The 24,348-nt window shown below is 49.9% G+C and overlaps 1 protein-coding gene across 7 annotated transcripts in view; it reads left to right on the forward strand.

Annotated features, from left to right (window-relative positions):
• Nucleotides 1-6,513: 6,513 nt before the first annotated feature.
• The window catches only part of LOC121284791 (myc box-dependent-interacting protein 1-like), a 163,680-nt gene continuing 145,845 nt past the window's right edge, over nt 6,514-24,348 (forward strand). For all 7 annotated transcript variants that reach the window (XM_041200463.1, XM_041200464.1, XM_041200466.1 and 4 more), the window contains exon 1: nt 6,514-6,653. In XM_041200463.1, coding sequence (XP_041056397.1) covers nt 6,573-6,653 — 81 coding nt within the window. In that variant the 5' untranslated portion in view covers nt 6,514-6,572. The remainder of the gene's footprint in view (nt 6,654-24,348) is intronic.

Below are 24,348 nucleotides of genomic sequence, written 5' to 3' on the forward strand. Positions count from 1 at the left end.
CACTGCTGTTAGGCAGGGAGTTCCAGGATTTTGGCCCAGCGACAGTGAAGAAACTGAACTTATGACTGAATTTATGATCCTCGGGAGACAACTCCCTGGAGCTAGATGCCTCACAGAGAGGCCTAGGAGCATATATACTACAAAAAGGCAAACTGAATGCATCTGCTTCAAAATCTCTGTCCGTAACGTAATCCAACTACTCCAACATCGAGTGGGAAACATTAGCTTTAGTGTTTGGAATCATGTGTTTTCATATCTATATATTTGGCAAAAGATTTGCAGTAGAGACTGACCACAAGCCGGCGGAGATAATTTGGTGAAAACCATTGACCAGTGCAAAACCAAGATTGCAACATCTCTTGATAAAGATTCAAGGCCATGACTGTGAGATTAGGTCCAAGCCAGGTAACATGATGGTCACATCGGGTACACTTAGCAGATTGCCTAACCCAGCGAAAACAGAAGATACATCCTTGAATCTACAAGTTGACTTCATTCACATCAAACTTGAAGATGTTCTCCAAATTGATCTGGTAAATCTTGTGCAACACAAATGCCGGCAGCTGCAAAAGGAAACAATGAATGTTTCTACGCTACAGAAACAGTGGAAAACCATCATCGAAGGATGGCCTGATTCAGTTCTGCATGTCCAAGATTATGTGAGACCATTTTGGCCTTATTGGGATGAGCTAGACATCTCCCGGGGAGTCACCTTTAAAGTCAGGCAGATCATCATACCGGAATCTTAGCGACCTGATATTCTTCAACAACTTCATCAGACATACATTGGCATAAAAACAAAAAACTGCAAATGCTGGAAATCCAAAACAATCACATCAACAATTTCCAGTTCCCTGGCCTCAACTTCTTCACAATGGACGTCCAATCCCTCTACACCTCCACCCCCCCACCAGGATGGTCTGAGGGCCCTTAGGTTCTTCCTCGAACAGAGGCCTGAACAATCCCCATCCAGCACTACTCTCCTCCGTCTGGCTGAACTTGTTCTCACACTGAACAATTTCTCCTTCAACTCCTCTCACTTCCTCCAAATAAAAGATGTGGCTATGGGTACCCACATGAGCCCCAGCTATGCCTGTCTCTTTATGGGGTATGTGGAACATTCCTTGTTCCAGTCCTACTCCGGCCCCTTCCCACAACTCTTTCTCCGGTACATCGATGATTACTTCGGTGCTGCTTCATGCTCTCGTCGGGACTTGGAAAAATTTATAAATTTTGCTTCCAATCTCCACCCCTCCATCATTTTCACATGGTCCATCTCTGACACTTCCCTTCCCTTCCTTGACCTCTCTGTCTCAATCTCTGGTGATAGACTGTCCACCAATATCCATTACAAGCCTACCAACTCCCACAGCTACCTCGACTACAGCTCCTCACACCCCGCTTGCTGTAAGGACTCCATCCCATTCTCTCAGTTCCTTCGCCTCCGTCGCATCTGTTCTGATGATGCTACCTTCAAAAACAGTTCCTCTGACATGTCCTCCTTCTTCCTTAACCGAGGTTTTCCACCCACCGTTATTGACAGGGCCCTCAACTGTGTCCGACCCATCTCTCGCACATCCGCCCTCACACCTTCTTCACCCTCCCAGAAACATGATAGTGTCCCCCTCATCCTCACTTATCACCCCACCAGCCTCCACATTCAAAGGATCATCCTCCGCCATTTCCGACAATCATCAAACACATCTTCCCTTCACCCACCCCGGCGGCATTCCGTAGGGATCATTCCCTCCGGGACACCCTGGTCCACTCCTCCATCACCCCCTACTCCTCAACCCCCACCTATGGCACCTCCCCATGCCCACGCAAAAGATGCAACACCTGCCCCTTCACTTCCTCTCTCCTCACCGTCCAAGGACCCAAACACTCCTTTCAAGTGAAGCAGCATTTCACTTGCATTTCCCCCAACTTAGTCTACTGCATTCGTTGTTCCCAATGCGGTCTCCTCTACATATTACACAAACGTAAACTGGGCGTCCGCTTTGCAGAACACCTTAGGTCTGTCCACAAGAAAGACCCAAACCTCCCTGTCACTTGCCATTTCAACACTCCACCCTGCTCTCTTGCCCACGTGTCTGTCCTTGGCTTGCTGCATTGTTCCAGTGAAGCCCAACGCAAACTGGAGGAACAGCACCTCATCTTCCGACTAGGCACTTTACAGCCTTCGGGACTGAATATTGAATTCAATAACTTTAGATCTTGAACTCCCTCCTCCATCCCCACCCCCTTTCCATTTCTTCCCCCTTTCTTTTGTTTTTTCCAATAATTTGTATAGAATTTTCTTTTCCCACCTATTTCCATTATGTTTAAATCTTGTATGCCCTGCTAGTCTTTCCACCCACCCCCACTAGAGCTGTACCTTGAGTGCCCTGCCATCCATTCTTAATTAGCACATTCATTTAGATAATATCACCACCTTCAACACCTCTTTGTTCCTTTGTCTGTGACATCTTTTGATTATCTGCTCCTATCACTGCTTGCTTGTCCCTACAACCACATCACCCCTCCACCACTTCTCTCCCCCCACCCCTCCCCCCTCCCACCTTAAACCAGCTTATATTTCACCCCTCTCCTAATATTCACTCAGTTCTGTTGAAGGGTCATGAGGACTTGAAACGTCAACTCTTTTCTTCTCTGCCGATGCTGCCAGACCTGCTGAGTTTTTCCAAGTAATTCTGTTTTTGTTTTGCATTGGCATAAATTGGATGAAGAGACCTGCAAGAAAGACAGTTTATTGGCTGGGTATGAACAATGACAATGGCAATCTCAGCCCTGTCGATTCTGCAAAGTCCTTCTTACTAACCTCTGGGGCTAGTGCCAAAATTGGGAGAGCTGTCTCATAGACTAGTCAAACAACAGCCTGATGTAGTCATCCTCACAGAATCATACCTGACAGAAAATGACCCAGGCTCCACCATCACCATCCCTGGGTATGCCCTGTCCCACTGGCAGGACAGACCCAGCAGAGGTGGCAGCACAGTGGTATACAGTCAGGAGGGAGTTGCTCTGAGAATCCTCAACATCGACTCTGGACCCTTTGAAGTCTCATAGCATCAGGTCAAACATGGGCAGGCTAACATCCTGCTGATTACCACCTACTGCCCTCCCTGAGCTGTTGAATCAGTGCTCCTCCATGTTGAATATCACTTGGAGGAAGCACTGAGGGTGGCAAGGGCACAGATTGTACTCTGGTTGGGGGACTTCAATGTCCATCACCAAAAGTGGCTCGGTAGCGCCACTACTGACTGAGCTGGCTGAGTCTGAAAGGACATAGCTGCTAGACTGGGTCTGCAGCAGGTGGTGAGGGAACCAACAAGAGGGAAAATCGTACTTCACCTCATCCTGCCTGCCGCTGATGTATCTGTTCATGACAGTATCGGTGGGAGTGACAATTGCATGGTCATTGTGGAGAGGAAGTCCCGCCTTCACATTGAGGATACTCTCCATCGTGTTGTGTGGCACTACCACCATGCTAAATGGGATAGATTTTGAACAGATCTAGCAACTCAGGACTGGGCATCCATGAGGCGCTGTGGTTCATCAGCAGTAGTCGAATACAATCTGTAACCTCATGGCCCAGCATTTCCCCCACTCTACCCTTACCATCAAGCCAGGGGTTCAATGAAGAGTGCAGGAGGGCATGCCAGGAGCAGCACCAGGCATACCTAAAAATGAGGTGTCAATCTGGTGAAGCTATAACACAGGACCACTTGCATGCCAAACAGCATATGCAGCAAGTGATAGAGCTAAGTGATCCCAGAACCAATGGATCAGATCTAAGCTCTGCAGTCCGGCCACATTTAGTTGTGAATGATGGTGGACAATTAAACAACTCACTGGAGGAGGAGGGTCCACAAATATCCCATCTTCAATCATGGAGGAGCCCAGCACAGCAGTACAAAAGATAAGGCTGAAGCATTCGCAACAATCTTCAGCCAGAAGTGCCAAGTGGATGATCAATCTCGGCCTCCCCAGCATCACAGATGCCAGTCTTCAGCCAATTCGATTCACTCCACGTGATATCCAGAAATGGCTGAAGGCACAGGACACTGCAAAGGCTATGGGCCCTGACAATTTTCCAGCAATAGTACTGAAGACTTGTGCTCCAGAACTTGCCACACCCCTAGCCAAGCTGTTCCAGTACAGCTACAACACTGACATCTACCCGGCTATGTGGAAAATTGGCCAGGTATGTCCTTTACACAAAAAGCAGGACAAATCCAACCCGGCTTAATTATGGCCCCATCAGTCTACTCTCCATCATCTGTAAAGTGATGGAAGGGGTCATCAACAGTGCTATCAAGCGGCACTTGCTTAGCAATAACCTGCTCACTGATGCCCAGTTTGGGTTCCGCCAGGGCCATTCAGCTCCTGACCTTGTTACAGCCTTGGTTCAAACATGGACAAAAGAGCTGAACTCCCGAGGTGAGGTGGAAGTGACTACCCTTGACCTCAAGGCCGCATTTGACAGAGTGTGGCATTGAGGAGCCCTAGCAAAACTGGAGTCAATGAGAATCAGGGGGAAAACTCTCCGCTGGTTGAAGTCATACCTAGCACAAAGGAAGATGGTTGTGATTGTTGGAGGTCAGTCATCTCAGCTCTAGGACATCACTGCAGGAGTTCCTCAGGGTAATGTCCTCGGCCCAGCCATCTTCAGCTGCTTCCATCATAAGGTCGGAAGTGGGGATGTTTGCTGATGATTGCACGATGTTCAGCACCATTTGCGACTCCTCAGATACTGAAGCAGTCCATGTCCAAATGCAGCAAGACCTGGACAATATCCAGACTTGGATTAACAAGTGGCAAGTAACATTCACACCACACAAGTGTCAGGCAATGATCATCTCCAACAAGAGAGAAACCAACCATCGCCCCTTGATATTCAATGGCATTACCATCACTGAATCCCCCACTATCAACATCCTGGGGGTTACCATTGACCGGAAATTGAACTGGACTAGCCATATAAATACTGTGGCTACAAGAGGCTAGGAATCATGCGTCAAGGTCCCAAATGCAACCAGGAATAACATCCAAGAATGACTCTGAATGGGCTCTGAAGAAGAGTCATACGGATTCGAAAACTTAACTTTGTTTCTCTCTCCATAGATGCTATCAGACCTGCTCAGTTTTTCCAGCATTTTCTGTTTTTATCTAAGAATGACAATCCCACAGATTACTGCAATATTACCAATACAAGATCTGGGCATACCAGCAAACTACCATTATGTTTTAGAGATTCATAGATTCATCAGTCCTATGCACTTATGTGATGGTAACTAAGCACTAATATGTATTGTAAATAGTTACACTTCTTAGGAAGGGGGGAAAGTATATTTAGACAGAAAGGGGGATGTTGTAATATGCCTTTAAGGGATATCAGCATGACATCACTAGAAGGGAAATGTGTCATGTGATTTAGTCTTAGTTTCACTTTTTAAAAATTTGCTCATGGTCAGGCCAGCATTTATTACCCATCCCTAGTTGCCCCCTAATTTGGGGGGCATTTACGAGTCAACCACATTGCTGTGGGTCTGGAGTCAATTGTAAGCCAGATCAGGTAAGACAGCAGATTTCCTTCCCTAAAGGGCATTTGTGAACCATGGATTTTTACAACAATCGACAATGGTTTTAGACTTTTAGTTCCAGATTTTTATTGAATTCAAATTCTACCATCTGTCGTGGCAGGATTCGAACCCCGGTCCCCAGAGCATTACATTGGGTGTCTGGATTACTTGTCCAATGACAATATCACTATGTGATCACCTCCTCCCAATGCTTGGAGCAGAGCACAGAGACAGCGTTCTACTGATAGCTTTCTACCTATCTATAACTGTTCTCATGTGCCTCGTCTTAATAAATGAACCCACAATATGTTTACACAATCCCTTACGAGTGATTGGTACTTTGTGTCTTGTACAGTAAATAAGCCCAAGATATTATATTATAATGACACGATAATGCAGTCCCTTTAAATCCCTCTGCAGTTTCCAATGACCCTCCCTTTGGGAGGTGCAGTACCTTTAAATCCCTCTGCAGGTTCCAATGACGATCCCTCTGGGCGATGCGGTCCCTTTAAATCTCTCTGTAGGTTCCAATGCCACCCCGCACCCACCGCCACCCCCCTCAGCCCGGGCAATGCAGTCCATTTAAATCCCTCTGGCGGTCCCAATTGTCCTCCCCCAGGGGCAATGCAGTCCCATTAAATGCTTCTGCAGGTCCCAAATCTCCTCCCCGGGTGGTGCGGTCCCTTTAAATTCCTCTGCAGGTCCCAATTCTCCTCTGCCTGGGTGATGTGGTCCCTTTAAATCCCTCTGCAGTGTCCCGATGCCCCTCCCCACTGTGGGCGGTGCGGTCCCTTTAAATCCCTCTGCAGGATCCCGATGCCCCTCCCCCCCTGGAGGGGGCGGTGCGGTCCCTTTAAGTCCCTCTGCAGTGTCCCGATTCCCCTCCCCCCTGGAGGGGGCGTTGTGCGGTCCCTTTAAATCCCGCTGCGGGTTCCCATCATTCCCATTGTCTGTACAGGCCCCGCCCCTCGGGTTAGAGGAGGGAAAATGGCGGAACCAGGGAAAGGAGTGAGTGCCGGCTTCATCGCCAAAAATGTCCAGAAGAAGATTAACCGGGCGCAGGAGAAGGTGAGGAGGGGGGTGGGAGAGAAGGTGAGCGGCCTGTGTGGGAGGCTCCGGCTCCGGCTCCTCTTCACCCGCCGCCGAGAGCCGCTGCGGACAGTCATGGGAGGGAGGGAGGGAGGTTTACCCGGGGCTCCCGAGTCGGGGCTCCCGAGTCGGGGCTCCGGCCTTAGGGATGGGGGCGGGCTGGTTGGGTGTCAGTAATTTGGAGAGAAGGGAGCAGGGGGGGAGCAGGTGAGTATTGGGAGGGGGGGGGGGGGAGAGAGGGGGGTAGGCGAGTATGGTGGAGGGGGGGAGTGAGTGAGGGGGGGGCAGGCGAGTATGGGGGGGAGTGAGTGATGGGGGGTAGCGAGTGATGGGGGGTAGCGAGGGAGGGGGGCAGGTGAGTGAGGGAGGGGGGCAGGTGAGTGAGGGAGGGGGGCAGGTGAGTGAGGGAGGGGGGCAGGTGAGTGAGGGAGGGGGGCAGGTGAGTGAGGGATCAGGCGAGTATGGGGGGGAGGGAGTGGGGGGGCAGGCGTATGGGGACAGTGAGTGGGGGGGCAGGCGAGTATGTGGGGGGAGGGAGTGAGGGGGCGCAGGCGAGTATGTGGGGGGAGGGAGTGAGGGGGCGCAGGCGAGTATGTGGGGGGAGGGAGTGAGGGGGCGCAGGCGAGTATGTGGGGGGAGGGAGTGAGGGGGCGCAGGCGAGTATGGAGGGGGAAGGGAGAGGGGGGGCAGGCGAGTATGGAGGGGGAAGGGAGAGGGGGGGCAGGCGAGTATGGAGGGGGAAGGGAGAGGGGGGGCAGGCGAGTATGGAGGGGGGGAAGGGAGGGGGCAGGCGAGTATGGAGGGGGGGAAGGGAGGGGGGGCAGGCGAGTATGGAGGGGGAAGGGAGGGGGGCAGGCGAGTATGGAGGGGGAAGGGAGGGGGGCAGGCGAGTATGGAGGGGGAAGGGAGGGGGGCAGGCGAGTATGGAGGGGGAAGGGAGGGGGGCAGGCGAGTATGGAGGGGGAAGGGAGGGGGGCAGGCGAGTATGGAGGGGGAAGGGAGGGGGGGCAGGCGAGAAGGGAGGGGGGGCAGGCGAGAAGGGAGGGGGGGCAGGCGAGAAGGGAGGGGGGGCAGGCGAGAAGGGAGGGGGAAAGGGAGAGAGGGGGGCAGGCGAGTATGGGGGGGGAGGGAGTGGGGGGGGCAGGCGTATGGGGACAGTGAGTGAGGGGGCAGGCGAGTATGGGGGGTGAAGGGAGAGAGGGGGGCAGGCGAGTATGGGGGGGATGGGAGAGAGGGGGGCAGGCGAGTATGGGGGGGGAGGGAGAGAGGGGGGCAGGCGAGTATGGGGGGGGTGAAGGGAGAGAGGGGGGCAGGCGAGTATGGGGGGGGTGAAGGGAGAGAGGGGGGCAGGCGAGTATGGGGGGGGTGAAGGGAGAGAGGGGGGCAGGCGAGTATGGGGGGGGTGAAGGGAGAGAGGGGGGCAGGCGAGTATGGGGGGGGAAGGGAGAGAGGGGGGCAGGCGAGTATGGGGGGGGAAGGGAGAGGGGGGGGCAGGCGAGTATGGGGGGTGAAGGGAGAGAGGGGGGCAGGCGAGTATGGGGGGGATGGGAGAGAGGGGGGCAGGCGAGTATGGGGGGGGAGGGAGAGAGGGGGGCAGGCGAGTATGGGGGGGGTGAAGGGAGAGAGGGGGGCAGGCGAGTATGGGGGGGGTGAAGGGAGAGAGGGGGGCAGGCGAGTATGGGGGGGGTGAAGGGAGAGAGGGGGGCAGGCGAGTATGGGGGGGGAAGGGAGAGAGGGGGGCAGGCGAGTATGGGGGGGGTGAATGGAGAGAGGGGGGGGCAGGCGAGTATGGGGGGGGTGAAGGGAGAGAGGGGGGCAGGCGAGTATGGGGGGGGTGAAGGGAGAGAGGGGGGCAGGCGAGTATGGGGTGGATGGGAGAGAGGGGGGCAGGCGAGTATGGGGGGGGAAGGGAGAGGGGGGGGCAGGCGAGTATGGGGGGGGAAGGGAGAGAGGGGGGCAGGCGAGTATGGGGGGGGAAGGGAGAGGGGGGGGCAGGCGAGTATGGGGGGTGAAGGGAGAGGGGGGGGCAGGCGAGTATGGGGGGGGTGAAGGGAGAGAGGGGGGCAGGCGAGTATGGGGGGGGTGAAGGGAGAGTGGGGGGCAGGCGAGTATGGGGGGGGTGAAGGGAGAGAGGGGGGCAGGCGAGTATGGGGGGGGTGAAGGGAGAGAGGGGGGCAGGCGAGTATGGGGGGGGTGAAGGGAGAGAGGGGGGCAGGCGAGTATGGGGGGGGTGAAGGGAGAGAGGGGGGCAGGCGAGTATGGGGGGGAAGGGAGAGAGGGGGGCAGGCGAGTATGGGGGGGGTGAAGGGAGAGAGGGGGGCAGGCGAGTATGGGGGGGGTGAAGGGAGAGAGGGGGGCAGGCGAGTATGGGGGGGGAAGGGAGAGAGGGGGGCAGGCGAGTATGGGGGGGGAAGGGAGAGGGGGGGGCAGGCGAGTATGGGGGGGGAAGGGAGAGGGGGGGGCAGGCGAGTATGGGGGGGGAAGGGAGAGAGGGGGGCAGGCGAGTATGGGGGGGGTGAAGGGAGAGAGGGGGGCAGGCGAGTATGGGGGGGGTGAAGGGAGAGAGGGGGGCAGGCGAGTATGGGGGGGGTGAAGGGAGAGAGGGGGGCAGGCGAGTATGGGGGGGGGGAAGGGAGAGAGGGGGGCAGGCGAGTATGGGGGGGGTGAAGGGAGAGAGGGGGGCAGGCGAGTATGGGGGGGGTGAAGGGAGAGAGGGGGGCAGGCGAGTATGGGGGGGGAAGGGAGAGAGGGGGGCAGGCGAGTATGGGGGGGGTGAAGGGAGAGAGGGGGGCAGGCGAGTATGGGGGGGGTGAAGGGAGAGAGGGGGGCAGGCGAGTATGGGGGGGGTGAAGGGAGAGAGGGGGGCAGGCGAGTATGGGGGGGGAAGGGAGAGGGGGGGGCAGGCGAGTATTGGGGGGGGAAGGGAGAGAGGGGGGCAGGCGAGTATGGGGGGGTGAAGGGAGAGGGGGGGGCAGGCGAGTATGGGGGGGGTGAAGGGAGAGAGGGGGGCAGGCGAGTATGGGGGGGGTGAAGGGAGAGAGGGGGGCAGGCGAGTATGGGGGGGGTGAAGGGAGAGAGGGGGGCAGGCGAGTATGGGGGGGGAAGGGAGAGAGGGGGGCAGGCGAGTATGGGGGGGGAAGGGAGAGAGGGGGGCAGGCGAGTATGGGGGGGGTGAATGGAGAGAGGGGGGGGCAGGCGAGTATGGGGGGGGTGAAGGGAGAGAGGGGGGCAGGCGAGTATGGGGGGGGTGAAGGGAGAGAGGGGGGCAGGCGAGTATGGGGTGGATGGGAGAGAGGGGGGCAGGCGAGTATGGGGGGGGAAGGGAGAGGGGGGGGCAGGCGAGTATGGGGGGGGAAGGGAGAGAGGGGGGCAGGCGAGTATGGGGGGGGAAGGGAGAGGGGGGGGCAGGCGAGTATGGGGGGTGAAGGGAGAGGGGGGGGCAGGCGAGTATGGGGGGGGTGAAGGGAGAGAGGGGGGCAGGCGAGTATGGGGGGGGTGAAGGGAGAGTGGGGGGCAGGCGAGTATGGGGGGGGTGAAGGGAGAGAGGGGGGCAGGCGAGTATGGGGGGGGTGAAGGGAGAGAGGGGGGCAGGCGAGTATGGGGGGGGTGAAGGGAGAGAGGGGGGCAGGCGAGTATGGGGGGGGTGAAGGGAGAGAGGGGGGCAGGCGAGTATGGGGGGGAAGGGAGAGAGGGGGGCAGGCGAGTATGGGGGGGGTGAAGGGAGAGAGGGGGGCAGGCGAGTATGGGGGGGGTGAAGGGAGAGAGGGGGGCAGGCGAGTATGGGGGGGGAAGGGAGAGAGGGGGGCAGGCGAGTATGGGGGGGGAAGGGAGAGGGGGGGGCAGGCGAGTATGGGGGGGGAAGGGAGAGGGGGGGGCAGGCGAGTATGGGGGGGGAAGGGAGAGAGGGGGGCAGGCGAGTATGGGGGGGGAAGGGAGAGAGGGGGGCAGGCGAGTATGGGGGGGGAAGGGAGAGAGGGGGGCAGGCGAGTATGGGGGGGGGAAGGGAGAGGGGGGGGCAGGCGAGTATGGGGGGGGAAGGGAGAGGGGGGGGCAGGCGAGTATGGGGGGGGGAAGGGAGAGAGGGGGGCAGGCGAGTATGGGGGGGGTGAAGGGAGAGAGGGGGGCAGGCGAGTATGGGGGGGGTGAAGGGAGAGAGGGGGGCAGGCGAGTATGGGGGGGGTGAAGGGAGAGAGGGGGGCAGGCGAGTATGGGGGGGGGGAAGGGAGAGAGGGGGGCAGGCGAGTATGGGGGGGGTGAAGGGAGAGAGGGGGGCAGGCGAGTATGGGGGGGGTGAAGGGAGAGAGGGGGGCAGGCGAGTATGGGGGGGGAAGGGAGAGAGGGGGGCAGGCGAGTATGGGGGGGGTGAAGGGAGAGAGGGGGGCAGGCGAGTATGGGGGGGGTGAAGGGAGAGAGGGGGGCAGGCGAGTATGGGGGGGGTGAAGGGAGAGAGGGGGGCAGGCGAGTATGGGGGGGGAAGGGAGAGGGGGGGGCAGGCGAGTATTGGGGGGGGAAGGGAGAGAGGGGGGCAGGCGAGTATTGGGGGGGGAAGGGAGAGAGGGGGGCAGGCGAGTATGGGGGGGTGAAGGGAGAGGGGGGGGCAGGCGAGTATGGGGGGGGTGAAGGGAGAGAGGGGGGCAGGCGAGTATGGGGGGGGTGAAGGGAGAGAGGGGGGCAGGCGAGTATGGGGGGGGTGAAGGGAGAGAGGGGGGCAGGCGAGTATGGGGGGGTGAAGGGAGAGGGGGGGGCAGGCGAGTATGGGGGGGGTGAAGGGAGAGAGGGGGGCAGGCGAGTATGGGGGGGGTGAAGGGAGAGAGGGGGGCAGGCGAGTATGGGGGGGGTGAAGGGAGAGAGGGGGGCAGGCGAGTATGGGGGGGGGAAGGGAGAGAGGGGGGCAGGCGAGTATGGGGGGGGTGAAGGGAGAGGGAGTAAGCGAGTATGGGGGGAAGGGGGAAGGTGAGTATCTGGGGTGGAAAGGGAGAGTGGGGGGCAGGCGAGTATGGGGGGAAGGGGGAGAGGAGGTAGGTGAGTATGTTGGGGAGGGTTGGGGGGGGTGGAGAGCAGATGAGTATGGGTGGGTGACACTATGACTCTTGTTTGGGAATTTGGAGTGGGGACACCGTTCCAAAACTAGAGAGGAGAACCATCCCCGTTTGTCGGAATCTTTTGTAGGGCAACGTATTGGAGTGTGAACGAGGAAGGGATATTCCCCCCCCCTATCTGGAGGACAGGGCAGAGGAGATGTGGTTGCGCGCGCGTGCCGCCCCCCCCCCCCCCCCCCCCACTGCACCCGTTCTGGAGTAAGGTTGGGGGGGGGGGGGTGTGGTTGGTCGTGGGTGTGGGGTGCTGGGGGGGGTGGGGGGGTGGGGTTGGTTATGGTGGGTGTTGTCTCTCCATCCACAGGATCTTTGTAGGTCCAGTGTTGTATATCTTTTAGACAAATGTACAAGATTTATACATACAGGCGGCCATTTGGCTCACTGACAGGGCTGGCAAAAAAAACAGCTAGCCATCCTTATGCCATGTTTAATCTCTTGGCTGTGGCCTTGTGGATTTCGGCACCTCAAGTGCATATTTGAATTTTTTAATGTGATGAGTGTCTCTGCCCCTGTCATCTTTTCAGGCAATGAGTTCCAGACTCCAAACATGCTGTGGGTGGAAAAAAATGTTGTCTCAAATCTAACCCTTTCACTGGTTCCTATATGGTCCCTGTTATTGATCCCTCTGCAAAAAGAAATTTGTTCCCGCTATCCGCTCTAATAAGGCTCCGCTTCAATTAAATTTCCTCTCAGCCTCCTCTCTGCCAAGAAAATAACCCCAGAATTTTTAAATTTTCCTCATGGTTAAAATTTCCCCTTGCTGGCAAAGGCCTTGTGAATTTCGTGTCTCAGAACAGCATTTAATTTTTCTTTGGATGTGGATTTTTCTTCTTCATCCTCCCTGATTTGGCTCACGTCTGTATCTTCCCCAGCTCTTCATCCCCGCTGGTGATGCTGTGTGAATCTTTCCAGCACCTTTTTAAAGCTTCTGAGGTCTTAAAAAATATATATATATATATATAAAATCCTATTCTCAGATCTTAGATCTCCAGGTTTTATGGCCCTGTCACCCCAGCTCCATTTGGAGTTGAGCCTGGGTAGATCTTGCTTTACGGTCTGCCTCACCTGCTATTTGAGTTAAGTGCCTTAGTGGTGTCTTCCTGGAGGAATGAAAACAGCCGATGGTGTTGTACTTTGTTTCCCCCTAGCCTGCTGTGGGTGTACTGTGTGATATCAATTGTATTTCATGCTTTTAGTTTTTTTTGGTTCATTTCCTATTTTTGAAAATTTATCTATTCTCTCCAAAAATTCTGATATCATCACTTTACAAAGCTTTCTTTACTAGGCATTTGCACAGCTACTGTGTTTCAACACTTTGGTTTTGGGATATTTAGAATTGTACACAGTGCACAGGATATATGCTGGGCCTAAATGGTCATGAGCGTGGGAGGATTTCTCTAGCCTAGCCCACTTTTTTTTTCAGGCATAATTAAAAGCCTCTTCCTAAGAAGAAGCTGCATTCTCTCTCGCCTGTAGCTGGAACAGTGACCGCATAGCCGCTTGCCAGCGTGCCAGCGGCTCATTGTGTAATCTGGAATATTATGAAATGTGTGTTCCTGTTTTACAATGGCCCTTGGTTTTGGCAGATGAGTTTTTGATTCATTTTCGACTAATGAATGTCTGATAATATTGGATTTGGTCCTTGGATTAGAAGTATAACTCTTTTAAATAAAATGAGTATTGCTGATATGTGAAGAGGTAGCACTAAGCTAGGACCACCGTCACTGGTAGAGATGTATATGGCTTTGTTTGAGATTTCTCTTATTAAGCACAAGATCATGCTTCCTCCAAAAAGCAGGGGAACTGTCACATATGTCACCCCACCAGGGAAATGACTACCAACCCGCAAATTCTTGGAAGGAGTAAATTCCCGCTTCAATTCTCTACTCAGAGCATTCACGTTGACACCACAGGGGATATAAATACGTCAGATCATTGATGTCCTTGAAAGGTCGCTGGATCCCATCAAAGATGTTATTTTTTGTTCAAATCCACACGGCCCTAAATCTACAGCGAATGGAAACTAAATGTGAACCTAGCCCAATGTTTGTTAGTGGTGTGATGCTGAATCACATATGTCATGAATATCCAAGGTTTAATTTATTCTTAGCTGCGACTTTGGTGACATGCCGCAATTGTCCTTTGTGCATTTGACCTATGGTGTCAAGAGGTTCAAAATCAGCTAGTGTTTGTTCTCCTGATGCCGAGTGGGAGCAGTGACCATTCAGCTGGTAAATTGACAGTGGATAAGATTGGACTTTATGCCACCTATAGTTGAAATACCTATAGATACTCCACTCTCCAGGCTTGCATAGGAAAAATGGTCATTGGACTGTTGTAACATGAGGCCCAGTGGTGCCCTGACACAAGCCACTGCCTTTGGGAGAAACATACATAGAAACTAGGAGCAGGAGTAGGCCATTTGGCCCTTCGAGCCTGCTCCGCCATTCATTATGATCGTGGCTGATCATCCAACTCAATAGCCTGCTCCTGCTTTCTCCCATATCCTTTGATCCCCTCCCCTTCGCCCCAAGAGCTATATCTAACTCCTTCTTGAAAACATACAATGTTTTCGCCTCAACTACTTCCTTTGGTAGTGAATTCCACAGGCTCACCACTCTCTGGGTGAAGAAATTTCTGCTCACCTCAGTCCTAAATGGTCTGCCCTGTACCCTTGGACTGTGACCCCTGGTTCTGGACTCTCCCACATCGGGTCCTGTTAGAATTTTATAGGTTTCTATGAGATCCCTCATTCTTCTGAACTACAGCGAATATAATCCTAACCAACTCAATCTCTTTTCATATGTCAGTCCTGCCACCCCAGGAATCAGTCTGGTAAACCTTTGCTGCACTCCCTCTAAAGCAAGAACATCCTTCCTCAGATAAGGAGATCAAAACTGCACACAATATTCCAGGTGTGGTCTCACCAAGGCCCTGTATAATTGCAGCAAGACATCCCTGTTCCTGTACTCGAATCCTCTGGCTATGAAGACCAACATACCATTTGCCTTTTTTTACCGCCTGCTGTACCTGCATGCTTACCTTCAGCGACTGGTGTACGAGGACACCCAGGTCTCGTTCCACATTCCCCTCTCCCAATTTATAGCCAATCAGATAGTAATCTGCCTTCCTGTTTTTGCTACCAAAGTGGGTAACCTCACATTTATCCTCATTACACTGCATCTGCCATGCATTTGCCCACCCATTCAGCTTGTCCAAATCACACTGAAGCATCTCTGCCTCCTCCTCACAGCTTACCCTCCCACCCAGCTTTGTGTCATCTGCAAATTTGGAGATATTACATTTAGTTCCCTCATCTAAATCATTAATACATATTGTGAATAGTTGGGGTCCCAGCACCAAACCCTGTGGTACCCCACTAGTCTCTGCCTGCCATTCGGAAAAAGGCCTGTTTATTCCTACTCAAAAATAAAAATACCTGGAAAAACTCAGCAGGTCCGACAGCATCTGGGGAGAGGAACACAGTTAACATTTCGAGTCTGTATGTTCCTACTCTATGTTTCCTGCCTGCCAACTAGTTTTCTATCCATCTCGATATACCCCACTCCCACGCGCTTTAACTTCCCACACCGATCTCTTATGTGGGACTTGTCGAAAGCCTCCTGAAAGTCCAAATAAATCACATCTGCTGGCTCCCCCTCATCAACTCTACTAGTTACCACCTCAAAATTCCAGTAGATTTGTCAAGCATGATTTCCCTTTTGTAAATCCATGCTGACTGTGTCTGATTATGCCACTGTTTTCCAATTGCTCAGCTATTAAATCTTGTATAATGGACTTTAGAATTTTCCCTACTATGGACGTCAGGCTGACTGCTCTATAATTCCCTGTTTGCTCTCTACCTCCCTTTTTAAATAGTGGGGTTACATTAGCTACCCTCCAATCTGTAGGAACTGTTCCAGAGTCTGTAGAATCTCAGAAGATGACCACCAATGCATCCACTATTTCTAGGGCCACTTCCTTTAATGTGGGATGTAGATTCAGGCCCTGGGGATTTATCGGCCTTCAATCCCATCAATTTCCCCAACACTATTTCCCTACTAATATTGATTTTTCAGTTTCTCCCTCTCTAAACCCTGTGCTCCCTGACATTTCTGGTATGTTATTAGTGTCCTCCTTTGTGAAGACAGAACCAAAGTATGTATTTAGTTGGTCAGCCATTTCTTTGTTCCCCTGTATAAATTCCCCTGTTTCTGACTTTTTCTCTTCACATATCTATAGCAACTTTTACAGTCAGTTTTTATGCTCCCCGCAAGCTTACTCTCGTACTCTATTTTCCCCTTCTTAATCAATCCCTTGGTCCGCCTTTGCTGAATTCTAAACTGCTCCCAATCCTCAGGTTTGATTTTTTTTTTTCTGGCCAATTTGTATGGTTCTTCCTTGGATCTAATACTATCTCTAATTTCCCTTGTAAGCCATGGTTTGGCCACCTTTCCTGTTTTACTTTTGCGCCAGTTAGGAATAAACAATTGTTGCAGTTGTCCCATGAATTGGGGAGTGGTGTGCGTTCTGGAAAGTGTAACTGTAGTTTCCCAAAGGATTACTGAGAACTTTGGGTGGAGTAGATGTGACTGTTAATACTGGTTATGAATAGCATTGTTGCTATGTACCATAATGTGAATGATCTGACACACTCAATTAAAAATAATGGCATGAATAGTAATACTACTGAGTCAGCGAGTGAGTGGCAAGGTGGAATTTGTGCTTCTAATTTACCCAGGAGATTGGTTGCTGTAATTGAGTGTAGCAGGGCCGATGCTCAAGCAGGATGCAATGAGTGGAGGATAACTAATTAACAACTAGGTGTGTGAAATTAGTCCTGGTCAGTTGTGATTGACGAGGGTTATATCCCAATATCTGCATTCTGGTCAAAACTTGTGGCTATAAAGGCATAACAATATGCTTGCAACTATTCCCAGTGTAAAAATGATTACAACAAAGACCAAGTTGCTGGCCATCCCCTGCCTTGCTGATATATGCCAGCAACTGATATCTGTTCTGTAGACTCTTGGTGACCATCTATTAACAAATATAGCCGGAAAATATGCCTACTTTTGGTCCCAGTTGAGATCTTTTGTATATTTTTGCACAAACCTCTGCTCCTTCCACTGTGCTAGGGGATCTCATACTACTACTTATGACAGTTTGTATAATCTTTCTGTATTCCCTTAAACTCAGGAATGTGATTGATTATGACTGTTTTGAAAAGCCTTTTTGGGTGTGAGGGATTGTAATGAGGGAGCAAATTAAATATTCCTAATAAATGTGAGATTTGCCACAAGGCATGTTGAATGCATTTGCAGAGATGTCCACTGGTTTGCAGTAGAATTTTGACTAATTGGTAATTTACAGGACTTAGTTTAGAGTTTAATCCCAAGTGAAATTTGTAATGAGGATGTCTATCCAAAGAGTGACTCGCAGTGATAAAACACCTTAGTAAAATGTCCCAAGGAGCTCCGTAGGAATGTAATTCACTAAGGCCTTTGGCCTTGGGAGTTCCAAAGCACTTTAATGTCAATGTGAGGTCTTCCTGAGCTGCAGTCACAGTTTGTAATGCAGGAAAATTTCACATGGCAAGGTCCCAGAATGTACAATCGGATAAAAGATCAGGTAATTTGTATAAATTGGATTGTTTGACGGGATGTGTATTGGCCAAGGCATGGCAAGAACTCTTTGAAGTAGTGCCCTGGGATATTTCATTTCCATGTGGAAGGGCAGAAAGGGCAAAGGATTAATATCATAACCAACAGTGCCATACACTCAGCGCTGTACTGAATTATCACCTTGGATTGCGTTTAGTATTCAGAGTAGGAGTTAAACTCATGCCCTACTGGTGAGATTGCTGCCACTGTACTAAAGTTGATTCCTTCAGGATTGTAATAGTTGAAAGTTTTGAGTGCAAGTTGGCAATGAGTAAAAATAAAAAACAGCTGCTATGGTATGTCCTCATGATCTTTGTATAATTGGGGTGTAGTGTAAGCTTAAAGCAGTGTGGGTGTTAACAGTTGTACATGCTAGATTCATCATTCCAGCCAGTAAATGTAGAAAAATTTACAGCTGCTCCAAGCTTTTCATTCCAGTTTACAGCTGATTCCTGGTCATTCTTCCATTAAATGTTATGTTTGAAAAAAGACTTGCATTTATATAGCATAACCTCTAGACATGCAGCTAGTCATTTTTTTGAAGTGTAGTCACTTTTATGCAGCCAATTTGTGCACAGCAAGCTGGTAAACAATAACGTGATATCCCTCAAATGAACATTTTAAAAGTTAAATATTGGTCCTGACACTGGGGAAGAACTCCCCTGCTGTTCAGACTGTGGGATCTGTCCATTTGAGAGGGCACAGGATGTCGGTTTAATGTCTCCATTTGAAAGACAGCACCTCAAGAGAGCAGCACTCCCCTCGGTACAGCACTGGGAGTATCATCCTAGATTGTCTGCTCAAATCTCGAGTAGGATTCTGAGGCATTAAATACAGTATCAGCTGCGCCTGCTCAGTCTTCTACAAACTACGGCAGTGAGTGTTTGACAACAAAGACCTCTGGCAAGTAAACAGAAGTCCTACTGTACAAAGCTGTTATCATCACCACACTCTTGTACTGCAGTGAGACCTGGACTGTTATCAGCAATGCAGAGTGCTAGAGAAATTCTATCAGCAGTGCCTCCTCTGCATCTTCCAGATTCAATGGGAGGGCTACCGAACAAATGTTACTGACCTCCTTGAAGCCAACTCCACAAGCATTCAGTCAAAACTCCTGCAAAATCAATTTTGAACTGGATACTGTCTGAGTGGCCTAAAACTGTTCACCCTGTTTTCTTAACTCAGAGGCCAATGTTCCAGGGAAGGACAAAGAAAAGGCTTCAAAAGCTCTCCTTGAAGAGTGGCAACATTAACATTAATGACTTGGAGTAGCTTGCTACCAATCATTCAGAATGGGGACAACTTATCCACCAAGCAGGAGGTGGTGTTGGCATAGTGGTATTGTCACTGGATTAGTGACCCAGTGTAATGCTGGACCCAGGTTTGAATCCCACCATGGCAGATGGTGGAATTTGAATTCAATAAAAATCTGTCTATTGAAAGTCTAATGATGACTATGACCAACTATCATCAATTGTCATTAAAAACCCCATCTGGTTCACTAACGTCCTTTAGGGAAGGAAATCTGGTCTGACCTACATGTGATTCCAGACCCATGGTGGGTTGACTCAAATGTCTGGAACCAATACCACATGGATTGCAGCAGTTCAAGAAGGTGGCTCACCATCTCCTTCTCAAGGCGCTAAATGCTGGCCTAGCTAGCAATGCCCACAAATTGGCCTCTTCAGTCACATGAAAGAAACTCATGACCATGAGCAGATGTTATCCTCGACTTGAGGGACAGCTGTCCTAGGTGAATAATAGCTAACATGGGGAATCCTGGCCAGCATTCCTTTTTTCTCCTGCTCCCTCCAGTCCTGATGGGCATTTTGAAGTGATCACTATGGTTCACTTAAAACTGCATTGTTTTCCACTCTATCTCCTTTTGCAGTGGAAATGATTTGCATTGTCATAACTAACATTCACCTAGAGCTTACAGCTTTGAATGTCTAAGCTTGGCTTGATTGCTTTGTGTTTAGGAGATTGAGGCATGGTTTTATTGAGGTGTTTGCAAAAGGTATTGGTCAGGTACGTCCTCTGGGAAATAAGGGGACATCTTAAAACTGGAGCTAGGCCATTTGGGAGAGGAATTAGGAAACACTTTTCTCCAAGGATGGTGGAAATGTAGGAATTCTTGCCTTCAAAAGGCTATTATACATTTGTTAACTAAACGTATCAAGGGATTATGGGGAGATAAGGCAGGTAATGGGGTTGAGGTGCAAGTCCATCATGATCTTGGGCTCAAGACTGAATGGCTGCCTTCTGTTTCAAACTTGTTTGCTAACCCCTGGACCTGTTTATACTTGGTATAGTTTCTTGGTTCCTTGAACACAGTGCACCATTTTCATCTTGGGGACATGCTCTGAGGATGATGTCAGCTGTCTGTATTTTATAGTTGTGTGTTTCAAATCCTACTCCAAAGACTTGAGCACACAATACAGGCTGGCATTCCAGTGCAGTATTGAGGAACTGCACTGCCAGAAGTGGGGACATGACTTTTAAACTGAGGCCTCTCCTGTCTCAGGTGGAAATGAAAGATCTCACTGTTCTTTGAAAAACAACAGAACAGTTTTGGTCTCCTGGCCATTATCTATCCCTCAATCAACTGTGCTTTTTTTATTTTTAAAAAAAAGCAAAGTGGATCAAATGTGGCTTGTTGGTCAAGGTAGGTTTCTCACTGCGATTTTAAGATTGGTAATAGCTGAATAAAGGTGGACATTTTTAAGTATTATGATCTTGAATGTGCCACCTGAAAGAGTGGTGGAAACGAACTTTTTTCAAAAGGGAATTGGATATAAACTTGATGCTTAAAAATATTGTCCTCCTGGGGGGTGGGATGGCAAGGGAGAGGAGTGGGGCTAATTGGGTAACTCCAAGATCAGGCAAGATGGGCTCAATGGCCTTCTGTGCTGTATCATTCTTTGACATCTGGTTATCACAATGCTGTTTTTGGTTGCTGCATTTTCACGTGCAACAGTGACGACACTTCAACCCGTTGGCTGTGAGCCACTTTGGGGTGTCCTCTGGCCATGAATGGCACGTATAAATACATGTGTGTGTTGTGTCTGCCTTGGTGCTGCTGACCTGACAGTATTGTGATCGCAACCCCATGGAAAATCATTACGAAGCTGACCCTTTTAATAGTGTTTCACAGTCTCCCTCACCACCAGCCTGCCAATGAGGTACAGTAAATTCACCCTGAAGTGATGTTGATCAGGTATGTCTGTCTTTTGTAATTTAAACAAAATATTGTCACTCTTTATTCTGCATCTTGTCCCAATGCATGCCATGGGAAAATATTTTTAAGCCCTGATCTTCATCATGTGAAGCACTTTAAATCATCTGTAGTTAATTCTAGTATGGTTATAGTTCGACACACTCCAGATGTAACTGAGGAACAACATCTGGGATTACTGCTGAGTGTTTTAACAGTTTGAAAGCCTTTTTAGCACTGGAAGGTTAAGGATAACCTCCACAATGTTCTTGGACTGTTTGGAAAGGTTTCTTTCAGAAAATCATGTCATCTCAACTTATTCATGTATGTGTCACAAGCTTGGGTGGAACATGTCTTTTAGACCCATGGTTCTTAAAGTTCTGCACCATTTGGGTTTCCTAGCCACCTATCTAGACCTGTTGTAGGATCAGGCCGTTTAATCTCTTGATCCTGCTCTGCCATTCAGTGAGATCATGGCTAATTTGTGACCTAAATCCACATTTGCCCCATAATCTTCTGCTTTTCTTAATCAAGCAGCTAGCTTAGATTTTAAAATTAATCATTGGTTTGACATTAATTACTGTTTCTGGAAAAAAGTTCCAAACTTCTATCACCTTTCTGTGTAAAAGTTTTTTCTAATTTCACTCCTGAAATGTCTGGCTTTGATTTTAACGTTATGCTCTCAAGTCCTAAACTCCTCAACCAGTAGGAATAGTTTTTTCTATGTACCCTATCGGTTCCCCTTACTATCTTAAATTTTCTTCAAATCATTTAACCTTTTTTTAAATTCCTGAATACAGCCCTAGTTTGTGCAATCACTTGTAATTTTAGGCTGCTACGTTTAGTCAACAAAATCATGGAGGGTGAACTAGATGGATCTTGGCCTTCTCATATATCTAGCAATCCCAATGCATTTACTACTTCAAGGGAGGTGGAATGACTTTATTTGCTCTTTCTCTTTCTCCCCCCCCCACCACCAACCCCCAAAATAATGTTGATGTTGCTCCAATGCTGATGTTAGAAATTACACAATTGGATCATTCTCTGTGCTAGCTAGCTAATGGTGGGAAGAGACCTTTGCTAATGGCTAATCTGTAGCCTAGTGCATGGAAATAAGTGTATAGTTCTGGAGGGCAGTTTGTGTGCGCTTTAGCTTCTTGCACTGGAGGCTGTACAGTGAAGATTCACTAATCTGGTCCCTGGGATGAAGGGGTTGTCCTATGAAAGGCTGAGTAAATTGGGTCTATATTCTCCTAGTTTAGAAGAGTGGGAGGTGACCTTGTTGAAACATACAAGGCTCTGAAGTGGCTTGATAGAGTAGACACTGAGAGACTTCCCAACCAGTAAAACACATGGGGGCACAGACTGTGAATAAGGGGCAAATCATTTAGGACTGAGCTGAGGAGAAATTACTTCACTCAAAGGATTGAATCTTTGGAACTCTCTGCTTCAGAATGTTGTGGATGCTCCATCGTTGAATACGTTTAAGGCTGGGATGGACAGATTTTTGTGTTCTCGGAATCGAGGGATATGGGGAGCAGGCTGGAAAGTGGAGTTCAAGCCCAGATCAGCCATGATTGTATTGAATAAGCAGAGCAGTCTTAATAGGCGGTATGGTGTACTCCTGTTCCTGTGTTCTTGTGTTGTTCCTCTCAGTTATCGTAATATTTAGCAGTAAGGGAGTTTGCTGGAATGATTTGTTTTATCCTGTGTTTGGGTGGACTTGCTATCCTTTTTCTAGATGTTGTGTTTTACGCTTTAGGTTTATGACTTTTTTTGTTATTGCTCCGTTCTGTTCAGAGCCTTGTGTCACCCAGGACATCATTGATGTAAGGGGGAGCCATGAAGTTAGCTCATAGTTAGAAGGCAAAAACCTGAGGAATTGGTTGAGAAGTTAGATTCCCCCCACGCCCCAGAGGAGATTTGGGGATGAGATTGAGAAGATAAACCTGAATGTTTTAACGTATCAAAGTAGGGGGATGAAGTTTACAGGTGCAAAGGAATAATGCTTTAAATAGTTAGATGATCCACCAATAACTTGCATTTTATATAAGCCCTTTTTTAATGTAGTTAAAGGTGCTAAGCTGCTTCCCAGATGTCTAAGTCAGTTAAAATTGGCACGGAGCTAAAGGAGACAGCATTGGGATGGGTGACCAAAAAGCTTGGTCAGAGGTAGATTTCAAAGGGTCTTAAAGAAAGTAGTGATTTTTTTTTTGGGTGGGGTGGAATTTCAGAGCTTAGGGCTGAGACAGCTGGAGGCACAGCCACCAATGGTGAGATGTAAGTCAGTGATGCACAAAAGTCTGAATTTGGAGGAATGTAGAGATCATTGAAGGTTGTGGAGCTGGAGGAGGTTGCATAAATGGAGAGGGGTGAGGCTGTGGAGGAATTTGAGCTGAGGGTGATCAAAGAGCTAGAACAGGTTGCTGGGAAGGTTAATTGAGAACAAAACATTGAACTTTTTTTTTATATTTTAGAAATAGCTGGTGTAGTAAAAGAATGAGATCAAATAAGCCACAAGGGCTGCCTTTGCACAACCCAGCTTGATATGGTAAAATGTCAGAAATGACTTCATAATGGCGAACAAGTGGAGGCGTTGAGTAAATTTTCAGGGTGAATGGGAGAAAAGAATCCACTTTTAATAAATTCAAGATTTTGAAGATGTCAGTTTCAGGACACAATGTGGCTTTTCTGCACTATTTTCACCTACCTTGGATTGAATGCTGCAAACTTACAATTCCCATTACTGTAGAAAGTGATTTTTTTTTGGGGTTGGGAGTGTGGGAAATTGAGTGATTCGGCTTTTCCTCCTATTTTAAACACGGTGCTTGTAACAATTGAGTCCAGGCTCCAGGCAGATTGAGTCACTTGTTTATGTGCTGTTGTGGATGAGTTATATTCAGGTATACTCCATCCCTTTGCATGGTACAAGGTGTTGCCCTGCTATCCTGTTGTTAGGGTTTGATCCCAGCCCAGACTTGTAGGGTGAAAATCTGTCTGGCTGTATGGGACTTAATGAGTTTGGGCTAATCCCAAGCCCCTGTGCATGGAGACCTTTTTTAAATATATCTTTCATGGGATGTGGGCATTGCTGGCAGGGCCAGCATTTGTTGCCCATCCCTAATTCTCTTGAACTGAGTGGCTTGTTGGGCCATTTTGGAGGACAGTTAAGAGTCAACCACATTGCTATGGGTCTAGAGTCACATGTAGGCTAGACTAGGTAAGGATGGCAGTTTTACTACCCTAAAGGACATTAGTGAACCCGATGGGTTTTTATGGCAGTCAACAGTAGTTCCATGGTCACCATTACTGAGACTAGCTTTTCATTCCAGAATTATTAATTGAATTTGATTTCCACTAACTGCTGTGGATTTGAACCCCTGTCCCTAAATATTAGCCTGGGCCTCAAGATTACTAGTCAAGTGACATTTCCACTGTCTCCGTTGTGCAAAACGATTTCTGATTTGGTCACTAGATTGTACAGACCAATGAATTGACTGGTGAGAGAAATGAGTCACATTGCAGGGAGTGATGTTGATTTGTGGCTTATGATAAGTTACCCCCGAAGGAGCATAACTTTTCCCCCACCTAGAATTTACAGCACAGAACAGGCCATTCAGCCCAACTAGTCGATGTTTCTTAAACACAGAATTGTTAGTGTAGAAGGTGGTCAGTCAGCCCGTTGTGTCTGTACCGGCTCT

Source organism: Carcharodon carcharias, chromosome 12 (assembly GCF_017639515.1).
Source record: "Carcharodon carcharias isolate sCarCar2 chromosome 12, sCarCar2.pri, whole genome shotgun sequence".
Lineage (NCBI taxonomy): Eukaryota > Metazoa > Chordata > Chondrichthyes > Lamniformes > Lamnidae > Carcharodon > Carcharodon carcharias.